Source organism: Bremia lactucae, linkage group LG5, assembly GCF_004359215.1.
Source record: "Bremia lactucae strain SF5 linkage group LG5, whole genome shotgun sequence".
In the NCBI taxonomy this organism is placed as follows: domain Eukaryota; phylum Oomycota; class Peronosporomycetes; order Peronosporales; family Peronosporaceae; genus Bremia; species Bremia lactucae.
The window spans coordinates 1,601,834-1,617,867 of NC_090614.1; the positions used below are offsets into that span (position 1 = coordinate 1,601,834).

Genomic DNA, 16,034 nt, shown 5'->3' on the forward strand with positions numbered 1-16,034 from the left:
TTCCTGCACCATCTCAACTAAAAAAAGGGAGAGTGGTGAACGAACGCATTCAATCACTTCCTTTTTTATAGGACGACCGCATTGATTGTGAGAATTGACCCACGGCTAGGTCGAGGCTGGAATAGTACGAGATAGAGATTTTCCCCACTCGATACCGATTTTTTTGTTTTGAAAAGCGAAATGGTTAATGGCGCTCTGTACATGCTTATAATAAGCTTAATGTTGCCAGTATACCCGCATTCCTATAAAACGTTCCCCAGAACAATATGATTGGATTTACGATGTACAGTGCATTTGACTTAGTCGATGTTTAAAACGAACTGCCTATGCGATCTAGCGATATTACACTTACATCGTTAGCACCCGAGCGGTATGCTATCGTAGTGGTTGGTTATACCATAAGGGTTTTTCAACGCCCCGGCTACATTTAATCGACTAGCAACGCAACTGAGTCGCCCTCATCGAGGTTATGCAAATACTTACTTAATTGCATATTTGTTCACAGTCGTGCGGAACACGGTCAAACGGATATGGAAAACCACATAGACCATTTACAAGCAGTGTTCGTGTGATTGCGTACAAAAAAATTGTATGTCAATGCAACTAGATGGGTTTTTGGCGCAGAAGAAATATATTTCTTTGGGTTCTTCGTTGGGAAGCAAGCCTTAAAGCGGATCTTGCTACGAAAAAGCCATAGTAGATTGGCCGGTTCCTTATAACCAAAAGAATTTGCGTAAGCGGGTGGGGCTCGCCAGTTATTATACATAAAAGTAGCGAAAATTACGCTGATATGGCTAGGCCATTATCTAATCTCCTTAGAAAGGATACAGATTGGTGCTGGACTAGCGCAGAGCATAATGCTATAAAAGCAGTTAAGGATAGTCTTATCCATGCCCCGATTCTGGCACTGCCAAATCCAAATTGGCCTTTCAGCGTCGTCTTTGACGTATCGGATTTTGCCATCGGGGGTGCTCTGTTACAAACAGATAATGATGGGCGTGGACGTGTAATTGGAGTCAGCTTATAGCTGCATAGAAGAATTATCCATTTCGAGACAAATAATTACTTGCAATGAACTGTGCTCTTGTTAAATTCCGAGTCCATTTGGTAGACACTAAGCCGTTTGAGGTATATACAAATCACGCCACATTACGCACTGCTACTAAGTCGCCCCATCTGTCACAGAGAATGGCCCGATGGCTATCTTTTCTCGCCGAATACAATTTCGAGGTGAAGTATAAGCCTGGCAAGCAGAATGCTCAGGTTAATGCGTTATTACGCAGGCCGAATTATGAGTTCCTCATTTAACGACTATAATGTCGCCTATTACTGAATTATTCCGTTTGGCTTACGCCAAGGATGCACAGCATTTAGCTTCGCTACAAGCTTTAAGGAGCATTAAGTCGGGCATTAAAATGCCGGCACGTTTGCGTGCGAAGTTGCATTAATTCTCTATCGATAACGACCGCTACTTTATTGCACGGGTGCTGCGGATACTCTGTGCATCGTTGTACCTCATGACGAGAATTGAAAGTTTTTAATTCTGTGTGTAACACAGAATATCTCGGTAGAGAAAAGACCCACGGCTTTGTAAGCCAGATTTATTGGTGACCCAAGACTTACAATTGGGTAGGTGCATACGTTCCCACATGCCGAACTTGCCAACAGTATAAACCCTCGGCTCATGCTGCTACGCCACTGGCCAGTCTGCCCATACCCACAGGGTGCTAGGAGTCCATTCATTAGTATGGATTTTGTTTTCAGCCTACCGAAAGATTCGGCCGGTAGCAACACCGGCATAGTTGTCTTTGTTGATCGATTGTGCAAAATTGATCATTTAGCGGCTGTGGCGGACAGCATGGATGGTGAAGATAGAACACGGCTGTTTATCGATCGCGTGCATCGATAGCGCGGTTTTCCGGTCAGCTCAATACCCCTGCTTCACGGGTAAAATCTGGAAATCTTTTTTCCGAATGCTTGGCACCAAATTGAACATGTCCACCGCGGACCATCCGCAGACCGATGATCAGATTGAACGTGTCAATCGCTTTATTAAAGAAATTCTTCACAGCTTGTGAGCACAAATACTACAGCGCTGGAGCTCAATGCATCCAGTGGTAGAATTTGCGTCAAATAACGCTGTCGATGCCTCTACAGGCTACCATCCGTTTAATGTAAACGTCCCACTCACGCGTTACGTCAACGATACTACTGCGTGGCTCAGGGCTTGATAAGGGAGAATTAGCTGACGGGCTTGCTGAAATCAGCCCTGGTTTCGGTTTGGAAACAAGTAAGCATCTTCCTCGCGACGCGATTTACTGTCTTAAGACATGTGCGTGACACAAAAGCTGACAGCCAAGACAAATAGAGAGAATAAGCAGATGTCAAAGGGAGAAGATGTATACATTATTATGCGTTCAGAGACCGAATTTTGTTGTACGCTAAAACCTAACTACAACCTAGGTTTCTGCGGTCTTTAAGCCAAAATTACGCCCGCGCTATAAATTAAATTTATTCTATCCTGATGATAATATTGGGCCATTTACAGCCGTAGCCCAGAAAGTCTAGCTTACACGCCAAATCTTTCTCGCCAGCTGCTAACACACCCGGTGTTATACGTCGGCTTTCTCAAGCCATGTCGGAATAATTCCCACGTGAGCTTAGAGGCCAAAAAAAGAAACCTGTGCCGTAGATTGCGGCATCCTCACCAGGATTTCCAGCTGACCCTCTAACCGAGGTTGTTGATTTATAAATGTCAAAGACGGTTTCGGGCCCCTCACAAGAGCTTTTTATTTGAGCAAATCCCTCGTGAAGAAGTTGCACCTGATGCTTTAAAACATCAAATGCTTCCACCGAGACTGCGGGCCCCCTCCGCGTTGCTTGATGCGCGAGGAAACCTTCCGTTCCATGTGGAGAAACTTCAAGAGCGACGTCGTCGTAAGGGCCAATACCAGTATCAATTGAAGTGGCTTAAGTACTCTCTTCTGAAAACTCTTGGGAGTTTGAGGTACCTCTCCGGCAAGATTGCTTGTAAGCCGTTGACGTTATTGAGCGCCAAGCTCACGGTCAACTTGCGTCGACGATACTTCTCACCACTAGAAGTGGGAAAAGGTGGACTTATAGCCTCAGTGCGGCTTCGATCTATGGTTGCACGGTATTCTGTTCTTTTGTGGCATGATTACCAAACGTAACTGGCCTTTGGCCTCAAGCTTGGCGAAATCGAGAGTCTGCGGATGTGGCTGATGTCCGTTTTGTCGCTCCGTTCCAAACAAATATGAACCTCTATTATTCCAAATTTTGCGGAGGCGGCGGTCTCGATGGTCCCAGTTCTCTAACGAAGCATTATTTTCACTTTTTCCTTCGTTTTAGAAACAAACGAGCGGAATTTCTCATATTGACGTCACAGAAGCCCTACGGGCCTTCCACACAAACGCGTCGGATACTGACCTCGATCGACATAACTTAGAGCTTAAGGCATCGCTCCTGAAGAGCGTCGCAAGCTGCGAGCTCCTCCGGCGTCCTCGCCGTGGGTTCGGAGGTCGAGATGGCCAAGCTACGACCCTTACTCTCGCTGAGACGCTCTTTCACACAAAGCAAGTGAATTGGTATTCTAGCTTTCGCTTTCACTATCTCTTCAGCTCGAGGACGATCTTGTTCTTTTATGAGGATTGCCCGCTCTCGCTCTACATCGAGCGAATTCGTGATGATATTGGACTCAAGGTCCGGTGTTCAATGAAATGTAGCTAACACGCTCGCGGCACCACGTTCTGGGAACAGATATGGGCCCGAAGGGACCTGTCTACACGCCGAAACGTATATGAGCGAGGCTCCTTTGCCTCTTCCTCCGATAGAGTGCGACTCGTATAGTCTAACTGCAACTCATCGTCGGCGGAGTAGCTAGGTAACGCTTTGTTGTCATTAGACAGGAATGCAAGCACAACCAAACAATTAATTGCGTATATTTCAACTCAAAGAGGAAATGAAGCGAATGCTGCCACTAGGTTCACCAATCTGGTGGGGGGGGGGTACATATCGGTTGGCCGTTGTTGTGGTACATTTACTCTATGGGTAAAAAAATCTTTAAGAATTGAATACTACTAAAATCCCATTATTCTAGGTAACATATGTGGCATCCAGATTAGTATCTGGCGGCCGAACTTTTTTTTAAATTAGCTATAGTGGGGTCTCAGAATAAATAATAAAGTTCTGTTTTTTTTGGAATTGAAAACGTATAGTGTCTTTTTAAGACGTGCGCATTGATCTATGAGAGAAAGAAGCCTTTCTATGGACATAATAGCTGCCAATTGGATCTACGAACTCCTGAACCTTTTTAATTATGATTCATAAAGCTTGAATAGCTTTTACGACTCCCTGAGTTATTGAACCTAATCATTCTTTAAAACTACGAGACATTTTGAGTCTAGACGCCTTCCTATGACTTTAGGAGCGAGGTAGCTTCGTTACATTTGAGATTTCCGATTCCAATTGTATTCAAACTGCATCGTCTTTTCTTTATTAAATTATCAACTCGGAGTTCAGCAGGATCCGCACGTATTGGCCTCAGAACAACTTGATTATTCCATTGTTTTGTGGAAATAACAAATTTTCCGTTCATGAAATTGATTCGTCAGATTCCTTGAAGGTTTGTTAAGTTAAAATTCAAATGATGCGGGTTAATATTTCTAGGAAAGTCAAGTAAATCATTCCGATCAATTGAGTTGCCTATAATCATAGCATTAAGACATATTTCGTTGTAGCTCGTTAGAAGAGGATGAAAATGATCGGCAGCACTTCAATATTTACGTTTGTCTTGCTCTTTGTTTATTAAGGTATGAACGCAGTGGCAGTATTGGCAGTGACTGCGACTACGTAATAAGAGATAAATGCATATGCATAATTTTTATACCAATTATTATGGTTATAGAATTTCAAGAAACGTATATGTTATGAGGCACACTTCGGTCGATGAACCGTTGTTTTGGTACTTTTACTAGATGAAAAAATACCCTATTGTTGAATTGTAAAGTAAGTTATAACAAAAATCCCAATAATTGTTGGAAACATATGTGGTAGCCGCCAGGTATAAAGTTGGCGGCCGATTTTTATTATAAAAAAATAGTTACTGTAACGTTCTAGGTTTGAATAATTAAATAGAGTTCAGTTATTTTGTCTTCAAGCATCTAGTGCTTTCCTAGGGCTTGCGCATTGATCTGTGAGAGACAGAAGTCTTACTAAGGTACATACTCTCGAGCGCTTTGCTGGGTTACTAGAGAGCTTTTAATTCTTGAGTCTTAAAGCGTGCTACTTTCTCTGATTCATGCGGACTGACGACAATTATGGTTTTGATATATTTGTCATGGAGTAGCATCTTCAGCATTTTTAAAGATATAATAAGCCGCGTCGCACTATTTAGGACCATATGGTCATGCTGCCGATTACAGTTGAAGATCTCGCTCTGAGCTACGCGAACGTTGTTTGGCCGGTCTAACTCGAGCTTCTACCGACCTCAGTGGCCGAGTGGTTAAGCACTGGAACTGGGACCGGGAGGTACGTGGATCGATACCCGCGGAGGGCGGCACGATGACACATCGCCGGAGATAGGCTTAAAAGCAGACGAGCATTCATCCAATGGATGGCCGCCCTGCCAACCCGCACGGAAGGTGTGTGATAGTTGGGTGGGAGGAGGCCCTGTAGCCGAAATTCCCCATAGTTCAATGAGGGGTGCGGGGTTCCAATAAGAGAACTTCGTGAAAATTGAATCTCTAACTCGAGCTTCTTTGGAGATTATCCACCTTAATGCGAGGCGAATTCTCCCTGTAACCCAGCCGATACTTGAAATTTGTTCTCGTGGCCACATCATACGCAAAATTACATCATCGTTTTTAGGAACGGACATTATTTGGAATGTTCCAGATGTCAGTGGGGATTCAGGTATCTTTAGGTTCCTTTCCACAGTTTAACGGTATCGGCGGATAACTTGGTCACATACAAGGTCGATTGCATCATTTCTCCTTCAGTAACCTCAAGCTCAAGCTTTTCCACAATCTTTTGGATACGTCATTGAGGCTGCAACCATCGTCGATGAAATTGGTGACGGACGTTGCTAGATTCGCTATTTGAAAGCTTGGGCTTCGGCTTTGCGGATTGCATTAGGTGCACCACTGATGTACCGGTTTGACTCCTTACGTCTAAGAGCGCGGCATCGTGGAGAACTTAGCCACAATTATTGCAAGTAGCTGTTGTGTTCCTGTCGTCATTTTTGTTTCTTTTCTCGTCCAGCCGATTAATTCTGAAATCTTTTATTGTCAGGGCGATGGACTGTTGCAAACGTGGATGCCTTTGACGGCTGAGTTGGTGAGCGGGGTGCTTTTCAAGCGTAATGCGCAAACTCAAAATTGGATGCGATGTCGATAGCCTCTAGGAGCGTTGGAGGGCTTTCTTCCCTAATGCTCTTAGCGGTTTCTTAGCGTGGCCATTTTGGAAGTAGAAACGCTTCTCGAGGTCGCTGATGTCGAGCTCATTTTGAAATAATAGGTCTTGAAACTTCGAGATATTTTCGTGGATGCATTTCTTTTGGTTTAAATGTAACACCCACTCGCGAAGACATCTTCGATGTCCTTAGGTCTGAAGCGTTCGCGTTACCATGATATATGCATGATCATTACGTTAAAAAGGAACGATAGCAATTTTACACGGATGCCCGAATTGCTTGAGATTACTGTCACAAAATTTTTATGAATATGTTTCCATCAGCTGACGTTTATCGGCATAACACCGCGCAATAGCGAAGATCCATTACTCAATGTCTTCGTTGAATTTCCGTACGTACACCGGAGGATCCTTGATCCGCTACTCCCCGCGGGATGCAATAAGATGCGTATAGCGTTCATTAGCTTGTTGCATTTACGCTTGCATTTGAGCTTAGATTAGCGCTTGATATTATTGTTGCTGCTGTGTGAGGTACATTAACAGCTACTGCGCGGAAATCGAGTCCATTCCTGCAGGTGCATCTCCAGTAGATGACGAATCAGCCTGTTTATCGGCACGATCTTTGGTTAGCGTCGTATGCATTGGCGTCCTTGAACGCGATGTAGAGCGTGAAGCTCCTCTATTACTTGTAGAGCTCATTCTTCTCTGCTGACGAGGTCCAGGGTTTGAAGACGGGCACTAACTTGCACAGCCTTTTGTGATCATGAATGGACTTCTCAGTGTCGTGTATTGTCTGATATCAAAACCAAAATATATCTAGAAGAAAATAGCTTATTAACTCTTTAAGTCGAATTTTCTCGAACAAATAGATGGTGTGGTCTAGCGATGCTTCCAAAGCCTCTTAGATTTGGTCTATTCACTTCTTGGGCAATTTACACGTTTCATGAACTGCTTTACGATCCTTGGAGTCTTTACAACCCGGAATCTCGTTGCGAATGAGCTCAAGAAGCTTAAATAGCCTTGCCGTTGTTAACCACAAGTCACGTCGAAGTTTATCGAGCGTTCCGTAATTCGACGAAAGTGACTCTGTACTGCACTGAAAGGGATCTTTGGGCTCACGTGACTTACAATTACCATTACAGTGTGCAACTAGAAACAAGTCAGTAGCACGAGTGCAGATCAAGCAGCTCCAAAGAGTAGTAGTTAGCTTTAAATTCGTAATTTTAAAGTCGGAATAGAGATTCACTGAAGCAAAAAACACTCAATCACATACACAGTGGATGAGACCCAACTGTATGTACCACTTTAAAGTGCAACTACTCTAAGTAGCCACCGAACGTTTTAATTCAATCACTAATATGACAACCCTTTGTGATCCAGCGCTTCCCACTATGTGACTCGCAATTGATATCAATAGGATAACTCGCTTCCCACAATGTGGCCACGAATACCCTTGTCTTGAACTTGATGACCAACAAGTGCTACCATGTAACACTCTACACATTGAGGGTGCTAGCAGGACTCTGACGGCAAAGCCTTGGCGGAGAGCGACTAGAAAAGAAAGAGTTGTTGCTGTTAAAAGCAAATTAAGAAGTAATTCATCTAGCTGAAGGATAATGGATTGACCTGTGGCCAACTATATTTTTTCTTGAATTACTAAGTTCCCATCCTAAGAACTATCATACGCATATCACATCTAGTATTTACTATACCGACCATAGTTTATATGAACCTAAACCTCATTTTGAGTCTTACCCTTTCATTGAATATATCCCATACGAAAGAGTTAGTGTTTTAGGTATATTTTGAGCCAATCACATTTAGATATACTGCAGCGGAGCTACCTTGCTCTTGAATTGAGATGAAGACTTATAGACTATAAGAGCAACTTAATTCTATAAAACTTATAGGTTTATAGCTCAAGGGATGGCTCGTAGGACCAAGTGGCAACTACGCAAGTATGCGAATACCGATTTTCGCACGGAGCTTCTGAATGAGACTCCTCCGTGTTTTGAAATATATCGAAATATTACCTTATTAAATTTTTAAAAATATTGTCAGAGATGAAATCAAGCATGAAATTCAGCTCAGGCCGGGCACGCAGCCCATTTCAGTCGAACAATGGTGCCAAAGTCCCGAACAACGCCAAACAATCCAAGGCTGGACCAAAGAACTGGTTCAAGTTGGCATATTTTGACTAATTACATCGTTTTTTCAGCTTCGACGTTCTGTTTCAAGAAACTGGTAGGTCGGCGCATTGTGCATGACTATCGTCAGCAACCGTCTCGTCGGCGATACCAATGCTGCGCAAGGAAGACACATATGACACCATGGCGCGCAGTCAATGGTTCTCACGTATGAACCTACTCTAAGGCTACTACCAATATAAACTAGGCGAATCGGATATCCTGTTTACAGCATTTTATAACCCATGACGGTTCTTAAGTACCTCGTCACTCCAATGGGACTCAGTGTAGTTTTAAGAAGATTCATCGCCTCCTCCAAAGAGCTTTTTGTAACCTTAAGAACGTGTTTAAGATCTATTTTGACGACATCTACGTTTTCACACATGACTAAAGATGCATGAGAATACATACAGGCCTAAGACAGAGTGCAGAAGCGATGTGAAGAACAACAATTTTACATAACGTTTTCCAAGTGCCAGCTCTGCGTGGATCAGATTCCGTTCCTAGGGGATCAAAAGGCGTCCGAATGAACTCCGACAAGGGAAAATAATAGCAGATTGGCCAGTTCCAAAAATCATATGAAAAGTTTTTTGGGGGCAACCGTGTACGTCTCTCGGTTATGTTATAACATTGCCCAGTTTGTGGGACCACTACTCGACAGTGTCAAAGGCAAACGATCTCGAAAGCACCTAAAGCTCACCATCGAACAGTTTTGCTCCTTTGAAGAACTCAAACAACGCTTGCCATCGCCACCGTTTTTAAGCCTTCCTGACTTTACGCAACCTTTTGGCATCCGAATGGACGCCTCGAATTTCTCCGGTGGGAGCGTCTTGTTTCAAAAGGAGGGCGGGCCTGAGCATCCAATTTCTTTTAACAGTAGAAAGATGAAGCCAGCCGAGTTGAACTATCCTGTTTGGGAGCTACTTGCGATCATGCATTCTATTTAGAGTGTGGCCTTTTGAATCGACCGTTTACGGTGGAAACGGTTCACGAAACCATTGAGATAATCGAAACCCAAAATACAACCAATCAGCGAGCTGCACGATTGTTCAATAAGCTCGCTGACTTCTAACCATTGTTCAAGTGGATTTCCTCGTGAAGAATGAAACGCAAATTCCAGGACTTATTGACCTCTACCAAAACAACAAGAGACGACCAAAGCAGTTCAAGAACTAGCCTTCTTTTTGAAAGGAGGTCATGTCACATAGCGGCAGTATTACCAGCAAATGCAACTACGTCATTAGGCATAAAAACATATGCGTAATTGTTTCTTCCAATAATTTCGGTTATAGAACTTCAGAAAGTTCCGTACAGAATATATCCCAAGATGGGGTAAGACATATTATGAGGCTCATACACTCTATGGTTGATAGACTAGATAACAGACGTTATTAGAGTATGAAAGGTCTTAGGATAGGACTTAGATAGTTCAAAAGAAAATCAAGTTAACCACGGGCAATTCATTATCATTCAGCTTAATCAATCACTTCTCAATTTGCTTTAACAACAACAACTCCTCTTCTAGTCGCGCGCTCCGCCAAGGCTTTGCCGTTAGAGCCCTCCCAGCTTCCTCAACGTAAGAAAGTATCACACTTTCAGTTTGCACTAACCGCTGCATAGCGCACTTTCTTATTTAATAAATAAATGCCACGAATACCTGCTCTGCGATTAGTAGAAAGCCAGCAAGAACCTGGTCCAGGATATCTGCTTGACAAATTGAGCGTATGTCCAATGGCCTAAAGTTGCCTGATTCTACACATTACCCGTTAGGTACACAAAGTGTACTTAAGGGGATGGTCAATTACTTAAGTGAAGTAATTAGACCCATCACTTAGGTGTGGTTCACTTTGTAACCCGCTTCCAAGTTCACAAGTGCGCACGTGGAGCCGGATTACCGCTCCAGTGACGTCACTTAAACTTAGGCACTTAGTTGGGTGAGGCCGCTTAGGCGCCCACCAATATCCTCACCGTATGTGAGAGAAGACGGTCAAACCACTTCCTCGCTGGGCTAAGGTGTGTGCCGCATTAAGATGTGCCCGCCTACAGCATGCGGATCAAATTGTAGCATACAACAGATACTTCAAACTTGCCAGCCACTCTATACTTTTAATGATTCTTCTGAATACTTGATTATGTGGCTTTTGGAATGGATTCTCGTAATTCGACTTCATTTTAGCTATTCATCTTGATTCGTTCAGCTCTGCAATGGCAGTTGCAAAATATCTTTTTAGACGAAGATTAAAGAGCTCTTTACGATTATTTATCGTTAAAATCCTTACCTTAGCTGTCAACAAACCAGATAAAAGTCAGAACTACCAAGTCTAAGGTACACTTCCATGAATTTAATCCAATTGGACTTGCGGTTGGCAAGATCACGGAGCTGAACGCCAGGTTGACATGGGTGAGAAACTTAAGCTGGTCATGGAAGCACTTCATAAAAAGACGTCAAGGTGGCGCTCGTGGGCGCGTTTTTCTGTCATTAACCGACAACATAAGGAATATCAAGCTACTTGCGTGTCCGGAGGCCAGGCGTCAAGCATGCTTTCGTTGCCTTAGTTTTAATACAGCATTAAGAATTCTTCTATAAACACACCATTGTTAATTAATCGTAAAAATCGTCTCAAGCCGTATAATCGTGCTTTTAGCTACGAATGCAACTATCAATACGAGTCACCCGCGAACGTGCCAACGTCGTCGCAATTTCCTTCAAAATCGCCACCGCCAGTGTCTCCACTAAAAGTATACGTATTGTCGGAAACACCTCCGACATTTCCACGATAGCCATCATTGTCATGATCGCGGCCACTATAAATCGAGCCTAACGCGGCGCCAACGCCCAGTCCTCCTAACGCACCAAGTGCGCCTGCTGCCATCGGATTCGTACCACCACCACCCTCACGATACGACGGTGTATCGTACCGTGGGGGTCCCGATGGATAGGCATATGGAACTTGTTCCTCGCCGCCATTGGTTCCATATTGGTACGGACCTACGGGCTGCGCATAAGCGACCTGCTCTCTCTCCTGGCGCGCACGACGCGTTGGTAGGTAGCAGCAACAGATGCAACACAGTAGCATTAATGCAAAGAAGATAAAGATGCCTGACATGCCACTAGAGTGCGCGTGGGGTGGATGATATTCACCGCCGTTATTCCCATAGGTGGGTACTACACGGCGACAGCGGCACTCGTACCGATTCGCGACGCACTGTGCATCCAGTGGGCAACAACACGGTGCACCTGATGCCATACCAAGGCAAAATTGACCAGGCTGGCCACGGAACGCGTGGTCACACTGGCCAGTTTGTTGACATAAGCCACAACCGGAGAATGCCGCGGAGAACGAGGCATTCTCGACAAACTCGTGAAATTGTTGGGAAACGGGGTCTTTCTGATACAGGAGCAATGTATCATCCTTAGAAACGCTTTGTGCAGACGCATTCTTTTCAGCACAGACGCCTAGCGTCGAAGCAATTAATACAAGCAGCGCGAACCACCGCATCTCGTCTAAGTAGATTCGAAGAGATGGCGAATTGATACAAAATGAAAGTTATTGATGTGGCACCCCACACATTTATAAGAACCAGCCAAATATAAAGACTATTGTTAACATGAGTCGCTTCTTTCTGGGTCTCGAGACGTCCTTTGTCCATGATTTGCCTGCAATGCTTGACAAGGTTTCACGTAGCCAAAGCACTTGATTATAACTTGCGTGATAAATCGCTTTGCTGTTCTTTGCTAGATTTATGAAGACAAATTGAATGGTATTGCAACTCCATTATTCCATCCCCGGTACGCATGATTGCATAGTTTCTATAGAGGTTAGTATTGAATAATTATTGCAATATGATGGTAGCTTTAAACGCGATGATCACGAGCTTCGAAGCTTGCGCGATGGTCCCGAAACTCGCTCCGACTTGGTCATGGACTCGCGTGGCTGGACAACTTCCGTTGTGGGCACTATTTCGAAATGGATCGACTTGGATGCAAATACACTAAGTACACGGCTGAATGCAGAAAAGGTTTTTAAGCAAGAGGTCGCGTGGGCTTCGCATCTTTCGGTGCGAGCTGTGATGCTGCCGACTCCGCGTCACACGCACTGCTCAGCCAACTACGCACGCGTGCTCAACCAGTCCCTTACACAGGCACAGTATCTCCACTTTTGGGTGCGAATTCCTCTTATTCTCCAACCGCAAAAATCGACAGCTACACTACCAATGGAAATCGATCCGGTGATAGGACTTTGTCGCACTGCAATGATCGAACGAAATGAAGAAGCCAACGAAAATCAAATAGACCCGTGGGCAATTTGGGATTCCTTACGCGCTCGGTGCGAGTATCATCCAAAGTTGCACGTAGCTCTAGAGATCACAGCCGATCTACCTAGCGACGAAGCGATTCAGCGCTGGTTTGGCGAACCTTTAAAGGTGCATAATCGTTTATTTCAATATTTAATTACAAATTGCGAAATTAATGAATTTTAACGCAGGCGGCGATTATTTCAACAACCATCTTTTTAACCAATCGGAAAGGATTTCCGACTCTCTCTCAACGGCATCAGAAGCTCATGGCGCAGTTTTTTCAACACAATGTCCAATTCTACCTCAGTGGACGACCTCGTCACCGTGGAAAGCTTTCGCTCTATGTCCAGTACCTTCATTTCCTCTACAGTAAACGCCCCAATCAAGATCGTAAAGCGCTCTTTGAAGCGCCATATCTTGATTATCTCCAAGCCCCGTTGCAACCTTTAATGGACAATTTAGAATCCCAGACGTACGAAACGTTTGAACAAGACGCTTTCAAGTACAATCAATATGAAAAAGCGATTACCAAAGCCTTGAGTGCGACTGTTGAAGAAAAAGTATCGGTCGTAATGATTGTAGGCGCTGGTCGGGGACCTCTTGTGCGCTGTGCTTTGCGTGCGGCGATGACCGCGAATCGAAAAACGCGCATGTTTGCCGTCGAAAAGAATCCAAACGCTGTCATCACCCTTCGGAATCTCAAAATTTCCGAGAAGTGGGACACTGTTACGATCATTGCATCCGATATGCGGAGCTGGGAGACAACGGAGCGCGCTGATATTATGGTGAGCGAGTTATTGGGTTCTTTTGGTGACAATGAGCTGTCTCCTGAGTGTCTGGATGGCGCACAGAAGTTTCTACATGGTACGTTTAAAAGCCTTTGAAGTTGAGCTTTTTCTACGAAAACTTATTTGTTGTGGTGATATTGCAATATTTTAGAGCAGGGGATTAGTATTCCTCAACAATATTCCTCGTTTATAGCGCCAATCATGTCATCGAAGCTGTGGAACGAAGTAAAGGCACAAGACTCGCTGAAAAGCTTTGAGACCCCATACGTGGTTCGATTGCACAACTTTTACGCACTTGCTTCGACGCAACAGTGCTTTTGCTTTACGCATCCCCAATTGAATGCAACGATTGACAATCGAAGACAAGCGGAGCTACGTTTTCTTGCTGCTGAAAGCGCAGTTGTGCATGGACTAGCAGGCTACTTTGATGCGGTGCTGTATGAGGATGTAATGCTGAGCATTGAACCGGGGACGCACTCGGATGGCATGTTTAGTTGGTTTCCAATTTATTTTCCTTTGCGCCAACCTTTGCGCTTGGAAAAGGGCGAAGAAGTTGTGGTCAATTTTTGGAGACTCGAGTCTAACAACCGTGTCTGGTACGAGTGGTCAATTTCCTCGGGGAATGGCAAATGCCACGTTCCTATACATAATCCTAATGGTCGGTCGTATTGGATTGGGCTGTAAGAATAACCACCAAGTGTATCGAAAACGTAGATCACGGCGTACATTGGTCTCTTTATGATAAAAAATGGATTATTTGTGAAAGTTTAAAATAAAATAATGTAAAATAATTATTGACAGGTCGGCGAAGCAGCTTGCCAATATCACATTAAAGGAACGTTTCCAACAACTTCCATGCTAACGTGTTGACATCCCCATTGTTTTCCTCGTACAAATCCTCACGCAGCATTGCGTTTTGCTTGTTAATTAACTGACGCGGCGTGAAGGCATGCAAGGCATCAGCGCTCGGAAAATGTAGACGCATATCATTCGTAAAAGCACTGGCGACGATTGATATATTGGCACTAGGCATTTGCATGGCCATACAAGTTGTTGCGCAACCCGACGTGCCACAGAAAGCAATTCTTGTCGGCCAATTCATGGTAGTTTCAGCTTTTTCATTCTCGTTTTCAAAGGTGACGCCAACACCCTGTGCAAAAGCACGAAAAGCCGGATTTCGAATCCCAAGTAGGTCGGCAATCGACCAAGGTTTCAAGAGTTTTGAATACTGGCCCTGCGCATGAAAAAGATCCCAATATATGAAATGCATATCCGTACTTGTCGATACGAAGCCGTCAAAAGGATTCTCAAGGGCTTGATACAGTGCACACGATCCAGTGCTCACATAGTGCAAATGTTTCTCCAATATCAGCTTCGATGGACTCACGCTGGTATTATTTCCACTTATACTAGCATTTTCATATTGATAATATTGAATATACTGGTCGACGAGCCCAGTGTGCACTTGCACAATCCCATCGAACGGATCGTACCCTGCTGATTGTAACCCCAACAATTGAAAAATATGGAGTGTTACATAGTGGGCAAAAGTTAATTCGCTAAGTCTTTCAATCATATACATTAAAAGGATATAATTTTCTTTGGCATCGTGATAGTTTGTTCCTGGTATAAACTTCAAGGGAGTGTTGATGAAAGACCCGACTTGACGTCCTAAAGTTGCCATTCGATCCAAATGTTTACTCTCTAAGCCCGAACCCATGTAGAGTAAGTGTTGAAATGTAACCCGCTCACAATGGTTAGTACGCTTTTGCACCTGTGGACACCACGATGTCTGGTTCGTACCAAAAGCCTGCCAGTCTTTTTTGGTCCAATAGTCGTCAATTGGATTCGAAAGTTGTACGACACCTTTTTCCTGTAATTGATACATGGCCACAGCCACCAATAATTGTACGTGAGCCCCCATAGGGAACACACTTTGCACCTTCATTGGTTGTTGGAATGGTACATTGGCACTGCCCATGGCCTGCTGCCACTTCGTTTCACCATTGTAACTTAACTGCACAACACCTGAAAAATTGCGCTCCTTTTCATAAATATCTAGCAACGTTTGCACTTTTATTGCGCGCATGTTACGTGGTGCCGGCCACCAGAGTGCTACGAGCAAAAGCGTGAGTAGTGACGCGGCCACGAAACCGACAATGATGCGTCCGAAAAGTATCGAGTGATGATGACGGCGCTGTTTATTTCGCTGACGTTCGTGGTAGCTTGAAAGCTGTTGCTGCAACGAGTTGCTGGTTTCGCGGGGCGCGAAAGGTAGCTCCTCGCTGTTCATACTGCACGAACAATTTTTTTAGATACTTAATATTGGACT

The 16,034-nt window shown here is 44.2% G+C and overlaps 3 protein-coding genes across 3 annotated transcripts; 1 reads left to right on the forward strand and 2 right to left on the reverse strand.

Annotated features, from left to right (window-relative positions):
* Positions 1-11,275: 11,275 nt before the first annotated feature.
* On the reverse strand, positions 11,276-12,115 carry CCR75_004421 (uncharacterized protein; the record flags this gene model as incomplete). Its single annotated transcript, XM_067962507.1, has 1 exon — positions 11,276-12,115. The coding sequence occupies one exon, from the start codon at positions 12,113-12,115 to the stop codon at positions 11,276-11,278; it is 840 nt and encodes a 279-aa protein (XP_067821000.1).
* A 109-nt stretch (positions 12,116-12,224) lies between these two features.
* Positions 12,225-14,386, forward strand: CCR75_004420 (uncharacterized protein; the record flags this gene model as incomplete). The annotated part of the gene is made up of 5 exons (XM_067962506.1): positions 12,225-12,290; positions 12,356-12,405; positions 12,470-13,040; positions 13,103-13,778; positions 13,854-14,386. The coding sequence occupies 5 exons, from the start codon at positions 12,225-12,227 to the stop codon at positions 14,384-14,386; spliced, it is 1,896 nt and encodes a 631-aa protein (XP_067821001.1).
* A 145-nt stretch (positions 14,387-14,531) lies between these two features.
* CCR75_004419 (uncharacterized protein) lies at positions 14,532-15,995 on the reverse strand (the record flags this gene model as incomplete). Its single annotated transcript, XM_067962505.1, has 1 exon — positions 14,532-15,995. One exon carries the CDS (start codon positions 15,993-15,995, stop codon positions 14,532-14,534), a length of 1,464 nt encoding a protein of 487 aa, XP_067821007.1.
* Positions 15,996-16,034: the final 39 nt, after the last annotated feature.